General features: G+C 44.9%; 1 protein-coding gene across 1 annotated transcript in view; it reads right to left on the bottom strand.

The window, feature by feature from the left end:
• Nucleotides 1-2,134, bottom strand: part of LOC102734356 (prolyl endopeptidase) — a 108,560-nt gene extending 106,426 nt beyond the window's left edge. The window contains exon 1 of the mRNA XM_081828728.1: nt 1,926-2,134. Coding sequence (XP_081684854.1) covers nt 1,926-1,970 — 45 coding nt within the window. The 5' untranslated portion in view covers nt 1,971-2,134. The remainder of the gene's footprint in view (nt 1-1,925) is intronic.
• Between the last annotated feature and the right edge of the window lie 7,705 nt (nt 2,135-9,839).

Consider the following 9,839-nt stretch of genomic DNA (forward strand, 5'->3'; position numbering starts at 1 on the left):
AAATGCATTAAGTCTAGCCTAAGGTTTAGTAATCAGGACTCTGTTACAGGAAAAAGATACCCCATATAGGCTATCAGGGCTGGGATAAGTACACTGTGGGAGCCACACAGCAGGGTCCAAGCTGGACCAGAGCTACATTCCCCTGGCCATGAGGCTTAGGGTTTTCATGAGTTCTGTGGTGAGAAGAAACTGGAGAATATTAAAATCCATGGCACCTTTCAAGTTAATCGTTCATCACTGTTTTAACTGTTCATAATCTTTTTGATGTCTTCATAAAATCCTCACTTAACCCTTTCTAGAACTGCAGGATTTTGGTAACCCAAATGGAAAAACTAAGCAAGAAGCGATCCCTACTAAAAACAAAACAAATCTAAAACGGTACTTATCAAGGCACACAGTAGATAGTTCTTTATATTTTTATTTACCCTGAAAGCTCAAAGATCCTGAAGAACCGAAGTGAGATATTCACATGTCTTCCGATTTCTAAAGTCTGGCACACTGCAGGGCTAGACTGTCATGTGAATAAATGAATGATGATATTCTCACTGCCAACGTAAGTCCTAAGCCCTGTGGCTAGCCAAGCCAGCACTAATATTTCATATATGAGAAAGAAGGCCTATAACAGGTGAGTGATCTCTCCAAAGGCATCCAGCTAGTGAGCAGCAAAACCAGAACCAGCACTCAGGTCTTCTCACTTGGTCTGTCCTCTTTTCCATTCTGGGCAGGATCACTTTACTCCCATACACAAAAGAAACACAGGAATAGAGCTTCTTGGACTGTTAGAGTAAATTTAATAAGCAAGCAGCTGAACAGACTGAGAAAACATGGTTACCAGATGGCCACTGGTCAAAGAAACCATGAACGCACAGTGCCACTTGGAAGTCTTAATTTGAAACAATATGTCCTTTACTCTAAAGTCTCAGTACCTTTTAACCCAAAGTGAAATGTGCTTTGAAGTACAGACTTTCTGGCATAAGTCAGGTCAGAGTAAGCAGAAAAAAAACTAGATGTATATATACAAAATTTTTTTTATTCTGATTCTATTTTAAGTAATCTGAGAAATTTGGCTACTCCTAAGAGAATCATGCCCACAACGTTTGGATTCACTCCAGTTCTTAAGATGCCAAATTAATTTTTACACAAAAAGGGTGTTTGCCCAGATTTCCACCCACTAGATCTCACCAGCTACCCAGAGCTAATCTACAGCTTATGTAAATGAAGGCTAACCCTTCCACTAAGCAAAACAAACTCATTCTGAAAAAGGCCATCCCCTCTCCCTTCTAAAGGCCTCCTCTCACCCCCATTAACTCCTTTTCTTGTTTACAAAAACTTGGATCAGCACTGCAACCCTATGGGGTCACTGCTCCACCCTCCCCATTACTCTGTCTAGTCTCTGCATTCCCAGCGCCCAACGCCCAGCACCCGGCCTGGGGCAGGGCAGGCGCTCAACACACGTTTTAAAATCGAATGAATGAACTTCAACTCTTAAGGATTTTAAATCTGGAAGTTTAAAAAGTTTGCTTTTGTTTTAAATTTTACATTAGCCACACACATCTTCACTTTCTCCTACCACCATATTCAAGCAAGAGCCTCCTCCAGTCAAAAAGCAGGGACAGGTTCTGTCTTCCCAATTCCGTAAAATGCCCATTCCTACCTGGGCGTCTGCCCTTGACCCCATTGATTTCAGGAGGCGGCCAAACGGCGGCGGACCCCGGGCTCCGCCGCCACCAGGCGGCCAAAGACGGCCACCAGGGCCCCCGCGGCTCGGGAGGAGCCCCGCGCCCCCGGCCCGTTTCTCGCAAACAAAGGCCGAGGGGGAGGGGAGGGACGCAGGGGGCGAGGGGCTGCGGGGAGAGGAGCTGCGGGCGGCGGCAGACGCGGCACCCGCGGCGGGCAGCGGGGCGGGCGCGGGCTGGGGTACTCACGGCGGTCTCGTCGCGGTACACGTCGGGGTACTGGAAGGACAGCATGGCCAGGGGCGGGCGGGGGGCAGCGTGGGGGCGCGGGCTGCGGGCGCGAGCGGGCCGGGCTGGCCGCGGGGCGAGGCTGGGGCGCTGGCAGGGGCCGAGCGGGCGGCGGCGGCGGCGGCGGCGGCGACGGGCGGCTCTCAGCCAGGGCCCCCACGACCGGACCGGCGGAGAGGCGGCGAGGACGTGCTGGAAGCAGGAAGCAACTGCCGGCGAGGCCGGGAGCCCCTCCCCGGCGGGCGGGCCCAGCGGCGGCTGCGGCGGCAAGAGGGAGCGGGCGGCGCCGTGCGTGCGCCGGGCCGGGCGCACAGCTCCCTCTGCAGGAGCGCCGGCCGCGCCCGCGCCGCCCGGGCACACGGGCCACCCCGCCGAGGCCGCGCCGCAGCCACGCCGGCCCGCCGCCCGCGGCCACCGCACCGGGCACCCGCCGGAGACGCACCCGCGCCGGCCGGGGCCACGGTGCGGGGCACACGTCCGGTCACGCCGGCCCGGGGCCACCACGCCTCCTCCCTCCCTCCCGCCCTCCCCGAAGTCCCTCGTTGTCAGCTTAGCCACAGCCGCGCTCGCGGGAGAGTGAACAGCCGGGTTTACTTATTAATCGATTCCCCCCATCTTCCTGTTCCCGGGCGTGGTGAGGCGGCAAAGGGAGACCTTGCCTGTCCCCAGCCGTGAGAGCAGAGGGCTTGAGGTGGCCTAATTTTCACTGCCTACTACTTCGGACTTGGAGGGGAAGGAATAATGGCTCATGATAACCGTGAAGGAAACACATCTCCCTTAACTCCAACACCCCTAGTGGACACTGGGTGGTTGGGCATCATCCAGATTATAGAGGCGCTTTGAGGTGTTTGTAGGACAATGGATGAGCCCTTATCTGAGCTTTGCCAAGTGAGAGGGGACTAAGGTGGGAGCATCTAGGGTCTTTTAATCATCCTGCCATTCGTTAATTCCGTTCCTGCCGATGTGTTTGTTTATCGAGCACCTACTGTCACCCTGTCGGGGAAAAAGTAGTAGCCCAGATGCTTGACCTCAAAGTCATGACATTTTAATAGTCCTATTTCTTCATCCTTGGGCTAGGTCTTGCTTTCTGGACCACTGGAAAGAAGCTTTATAGCCCCCATCATGAGAGCTGTTGTGTATGTCCCATGTGTTATGTACTCCTGACTTCTTAAAAAATCCTGAGAGGATGGCATGGGTGTGACCAGAAAGTCCTTCCCGTTCTAAATTCCAAGTGGACGTGGTAAGGGTTGTAAACTCGTGTGTTCTGTTTCTTTTGTATTATTCCAATTCCGTGTCTCAGCCATACTTCAGTGTTTCTGTCATGGCAGGATATTTGATAACCATGTTTTGCATCTGTTTCCAAAACCCCCCTCCTTGGGCAACCTGAGAATCTTCAGTTCTGGGAAAGCTCACATTACTGATGCCAAGCTCCGTGCAAACACAGTGCTCTGCAGTCCAGCATTCCTGATCCCAGTCACCACCCCCCACCCTTGGCTGCCTGTCACCTGGCCCAGGGACTGCCAGGCACTGCCCGATGCTTCTGCCACTTGTGGGAGGATTAAGAGAGGCCCAGGAACACCTGACCCAGCTGATCCCCTAATAACAAGAACAGCAATAATAGTTAATGCTTACTGAGTGCTTCCTATATGCCAGGAAATTATCTTATTTAAACTTTATGAGATAACTAATATCCCAATTTTATAGTTGAGGAAAACTGGGGCTGACTTTTGCCCGGGACTTCACAAATAGTTATTTAAAAAAAAAAAAAAAGTCAAAAATAGAGCCAGGATTCAATCCCAGATCTCTCTGATTCCAACACTCAGTCATAATAATAAATAAGTAGGAGCACTCTGTGGTCTATAAGGACACCCATAAATAGGTAGAACTTTCCCAGGGCTTCATTTTAGCAGGAAAGGTAGAAATTATGGGAATTGTGGTACCCAAAGGACAAATCAAATCTCAGGGATCATCCTTCTTTCCTCTCCAGGCAGTTATCCTGGCGCCCAGCTCCTCTGGGCCCTGAAAGCCAAGGGTTTGTCTGTGGCACACACAATGCAGTGGGCTGCCAGCAATAGATTGCCTGCAACTGGAGTGAGGTGGAGTAGAGAAGAAGACCCATTCCCCTCTTTTTGGCCAGACTGATTGTACACTACCTACCTTTGCCACATATTTGATATGACTTGTCTGCTTTAATCCTCCTAAAAAAGCCCATTTTATAGTAAAGGAATCTCAGCAGTCTTAAAGGAATTTGTCTGAAGTCCTCACATAGCTAAGCCGGAGCCAAGGTTCAAATGTGTCAGTTGACTGCAAAGTCCATGCTCTACCTTGTCCATAGAAAATGAAGAGAAGGGAAGTATTTGAACCATCTCAGAAATGGAAATTCTATCTCCAGAATAAACACCAGTGTGCTCTTTGACCTCTGACATTGCATGCTATTTCCAGGGGAATTACAGAATTAACTCTTTACCAATTCATACTCTAACCTACAACCATTCCCACAACACAAGGCCCCTTGGGGAATGGGGCTAGCAGAGACATAGAAGGACCTCCAGGGAAGCCTGCAGCCCGACCTCTATAGCCTGACCTCCAACTTTGTAGCCCACTCTGTTAACCTTACCATATAAGGAGGCTGGTTAGTGATATTTACTGCCACTTGGCTGTCTCAAACCCACTCTAAGTACTTGTCACAGCATTCTTCCCAACCACCCATAGTAATCTCCAAGAGAGGATTTCTGTTAATTAGCCAAGGAGTGTAAGTGTTGACTGAAATCCATCTTACTCTCTACTTGCCACACTATGCACAGGGGCACTGGCTCCATTCATCTGGAAAAAATCCATATTCTCACAAAGGTCCACTGGCAGGGGGCTGCATCTGCCCAGAGGAAACATATTTCTAATTCACACAAGAGTGCTATCTTGTTAGTACCCCTTAAGACTGATGGCTTGGGTGTTTGCCTGGATAATCCTTTCATTTGACTCTGGTTTCCAGGGAGCTAGCTAACCTACTAATTGGTAGAGTGTAACTTCCAGCTATGTTTCCTTAAAGATTTACATAACTTTTTCCAGTATGGCTTTTAATGAAAATTCTTACCTATTCCTGTATATCTAATCTCTGCAAGGCATCATGAAGTGTGAAATAGCATCTAGAGTAAGAGTGAAGTTCTCTTCCTGGCCCTACTCCTATTTCCCTGGCTTTGAACAAGTCTTTATATCATTGGTATATTTTTTTAAAGATTTTTATTTTTTTAAATAATCTCTGCATCTAACATGGGACTCCAACTTACAACCCCGAGATCAAGAGTCGCATGCTCTACCGACTGAGCCAGTCAGGCACCCCACATCATCTATAGCATGAGAGAATCGGATCAGGTGGTTTCTAAGTTTCTTTTGTTCTAAATAGAGGTGTAGGAGCCTCAAAACTATCTCTGGAATTCAGAATGACATTGTCCTGGGGGAGTGTTACCCACAACTCCTGGGCAGATGGAGGGGAGAGTGGGCAGTGATTATCTACTGAAAGGGCTTTCTCCATAGTTTTCTTCTGTTTTCAACCCATCCACAAGCGTAGATTTGGCTCAGAGGCCATACGTAGGCCTCTGGTACTTACTAAATTCATAGATCTGATCTTTCCAGAAACTAGCTGTTCCCTTCTAACACCCTTCTCTTGATAGAGGCATGTGGTTTAAAGGCTGGGTGTCTGGCATTTTAGCTGTGAAATCTAGAGTCTCTACTTCCTCTTCCCCTCTTCAACTTAATGCCTGGGCTAGGACTGAATTAAATCCAGGTTTAAACAAAAATGGGGTAGAAAGAGTGGATCAAGAATGAATCTGCAGTATTTTTCTTTAGTTCATGAAACTTGTCTATACCATTTCTAATGAAGCTCCCAAGTTAAGAGTGTTTCTAGATCAGTAGAGAGGAATCTTTTTTCCTATTCTGTTATTAGGGGAAAAATCAGGTGTGGCCCCCACATGTAAAATGAAGTTAATTTATTTAAGTGGGGAGAGATGAAATAATCTATTCATCTGTTTTAAATTCAGAACTTAAAACTATTCAGTAAATACAATATGTAATACTCAAAATGTGTCAGTTCAAAATTATTGGCTATAAAAGCAGAAGGGAGATTAAGAAGGAACAGAGAGGGGAAAGAAGTGATATAGACAAAGCAAGATGGAGACACAGCATCCCAGACTGGTTAATATTAAGAAAAATGAAGATAAGCACAAAAAGATAATATGGAGTCAGCAATAAGCACATGAAAACACATGCAGAAATCAGAATTGGACACACAGGAAGATAGTCTTGCATGCAACAACACCTCATCTTATAGCCTTTAAAATATTAATGTTAAAAATGTTAAGTTCTATTGGAACTTTTACAACTCTGGGATAATTAATGGTGGACCCCTTGATGTTTTCCTCATTAATTTAAACCAAGCAGGATATCTGCCCTGCACACAAGAGGTTGTTCACCCTGTTCAGCATCTCCGTTTTCTCTGGAGTTACTGAGTAGCAACCAGACTGTCTTTCCATTTCCTACAGCTTCTGTCATGTAGTCCTCACAGGTATCATCTTGAGTCAGTTAATTCTAAAGAACTAAGCCTACATTCAAGTTCACTGGGCTGGTCTTAGTTGACATTTATAGTTTAACCATTTCACTATAGACCAGTGTAGTATTATAGCCTCTAATAAGTAATACATGCTAGCAAGCATTAGTCTTCAGTCCATTACACTCTGCGCTTTTGGGGAATCAGTATCCTATGAAAACTAAGGAGTTGGGTGCCTGGCTGGTTTAGGGTTTGCCCCAACTCTTAGGACAAGCTAAGACCTCTACATCTCTCTGGTTGACAGCACAAATTCTATTGAAAAGTAGCTGACAGAATTTTCAACTCTCTATTGGCCTTACCATTTTTCTCCTTTTCTGAAGGGGGCAGGGCCAAGACTCATCACCCTACTATTTTTATGAAAGTAGTACATGGAGACCTCCAGTTAGGGCAATAAGGCAGACTAGATAGGTCCTGCTAAAGAAAAGAAAGAATTGTTAAAGCATTGCCACACCTCCCTCCCTCCAAACAGACTGGCCATAAAAACAAACAAACAAACAAACAAACCAAAAAAAAACCAGGAGAGTGGGAAGCAGTAGGGTCACTGGGATAAAGAACTCCAAAGGGCATCATGGGCATTGCCTTCTATGTAAATGGTACCCTCTGGAGTTGTACAATGTAGTTTCCTTGTAACACACTCCAGAAAGATTGCCTGAAAACAAATGACTATTTCTGAATTATCTATCACAAGGGGCCATTTTTGAAGGAAAGCATCCTAAGGTAGGCCCAGGGGTTTTCTCCTGATTAAGTCAACCACGATTTAACTCCCAATCACAGATCATGCAAGGAAATGATATTGGCTTTCAGTCTGTTAATGTTCAGCAACATTTTCACACTTCCTTGATATCCGCTGTATTGCAAAGGGCTGTGAGCCTGAAAATTACATTTCCTAAATACCCTTGTCAGCTGGTTTCTGGCTACATTCTATCAAAGGAAGAAAACAGAGATGATTGGGGGAGGAGGAGAGGCACCACTTTTCTCTTTTGGCTTAGGTTCTGGCAATGGCAGGCACCCGCAGATCACAGCAGGCTGCTGGAATAGCCCCACAGTTGGATAGGTGGTGGGGAACCCTTGGCCCCCAAAGCATCAGGGCAAATTTGGCAACTTCAAAGGGACTGTGGCTCCCAGACTCTGGCAGCAAAGTGTAGGCTGTAGGCTTCCTAAGGAGTATGACAGCAATTAGTGACTGGGGCTGGTACAGCATCAGCATCATTATTCTCCTGGGGATTGCATGAACCACTTACCCTTTTCCTTCTCCAACCTTAAGAGAAAGACTGACTTCTGAATCTCTAGGTAGTATTCCTCTAGAGAGAGGAAATCCTGTTCCTCTCCCAATCTTCCGGGCCATCCCACTTGTACAACAAATTTCTTATATTAAATTTCTTCTACTTGTAGAATGATGAATAAGAATAAGAAAAAAATACAAAGAATGTATTTAGACCCTTTGAGGGTTTTAGGTACTGGAAAGACCAAATACATATTATAGAATGCTAAAATATGTAGTGTTTCAAGAAAAAAATGTCATCCTCCAAATAGTAAATTGCAAGACTGTATAAAAATGACTGACTGGATTTGGAAAAACAAAATATAACTTTTAGAAATTAAAAATAAATTAAGTCATGGCTAGGTTAAATATCAAATTAGAAAGCTAAAGAGAATTAATTAACTGAAAGGTAGTTTTGAGGAAGTTATACTAAATGTAACACAGACAAGGAGAGGGAAAATATGAAAGAAAAGAATATGAAACATGAAAGAACGTAGAAAACCATTCAATCATCTCTTTACATTAAGAAAACAAAATTCCATACTCATTCATTAAAAAAACACTCAAGGAAAAAGGAATAGAAGAGAACATCCTTAACCTAATTAAGGTAAACAAAAAACAGAAACAAAGGCCAAAGAATCCAACCCTACCACAATCATTTTATTTGTTTATTTTCATCACAGTAAGTACACTTTTTAATCCCCATCATCTATTTACCCATCCACCTCCCCTCTGGTAACCCTCAGTTTGTTCTCTATAGTTAAGAGTCTGTTTCTTGGTTTGTCTGTCTCTCTTTTTTTCCCCCTTAGCTTGTTTTGTTTGTTTCTTAAATTCCACATATGAGTGAAATCATATGGTATTTGTCTTTCTCTGACTTGCTCCTTTCACTTAGCATTATACTTTCTTTTTTTTTTTTTAAAGATTTTATTTATTTATTTGAGAGAGAGAATGAGATAGAGAGAGAGAGCATGAGAGGGGGGAGGGTCAGAGGGAGAAGCAGACTCCCTGCTGAGCAGGGAGCCGGATGCGGGACTCGATCCTGGGACTCCAGGATCATGACCTGAGCCGAAGGCAGTCGCTTAACCAACTGAGCCACCCAGGCGCCCAGCATTATACTTTCTACTACATCCATTTGCCATCATGCAAATGGCAAGATTTCATTCTTTTTTTTATGGCTAAATAATATTCCATTATATATAAGGATATATATATATATATATATTTCACCACTTCTTTATCCACTCATCTGTCAATGGACACTGGGCTACTTCCATATTTTGGCTATTGTAAATACTGCTGCTATAAATATAGGGGTGCATGTATCCCTTTGAATTAGTTTTTTTTTAATTCTTTGGTAAATATCTAGTAGTGCCATTGCTGGATCGTAGGGTAATTCTATTTTTAACTTTTTTTAAAAAATTTTTTTTATTGTTATGTTAATCCCCATACATTACATCATTAGTTTTAGATACAGTGTTCCATGATTCATTGTTTGTGCATAACACCCAGTGCTCCATGCAGAACGTGCCCTCCTCAATACCCATCACCAGGCTAACCCATCCTCCCACCCCCGTCCCCTCTAGAACCCTCAGTTTGTTTCTCGGAGTCCATTGTCTCTTATGGTTCGTCTACCCCTCCGATTTCCGCCCCTTCATTCTTCCCCTCCCGCTATCTTTTTTTTTTTTTTCCTTAACATATATTGCATTATTTGTTTCAGAGGTACAGATCTGAGATTCAACAGTCTTGCACAATTCACAGCACTTACCAGAGCACATACCCTCCCCAGTATCTATCACCCAGCCACCCCATCCCTCCCACCCCTCCCCCCACTCCAGCAACCCTCAGTTTGTTTCCTGAGATTAAGAATTCCTCATATCAGTGAGGTCATATGATACATGTCTTTCTCTGTTTGACTTATTTCGCTCAACATAATACCCTCCAGTTCCATCCACGTCGTTGCAAATGGCAAGATCTCATTCCTTTTGATTATTTTTAACTTTTTGAGGAGCCTACT

Source organism: Leptonychotes weddellii, chromosome 8 (genome assembly GCF_054177405.1).
Source record: "Leptonychotes weddellii isolate Sample4059 chromosome 8, ASM5417740v2, whole genome shotgun sequence".
Classification (NCBI taxonomy): domain Eukaryota; kingdom Metazoa; phylum Chordata; class Mammalia; order Carnivora; family Phocidae; genus Leptonychotes; species Leptonychotes weddellii.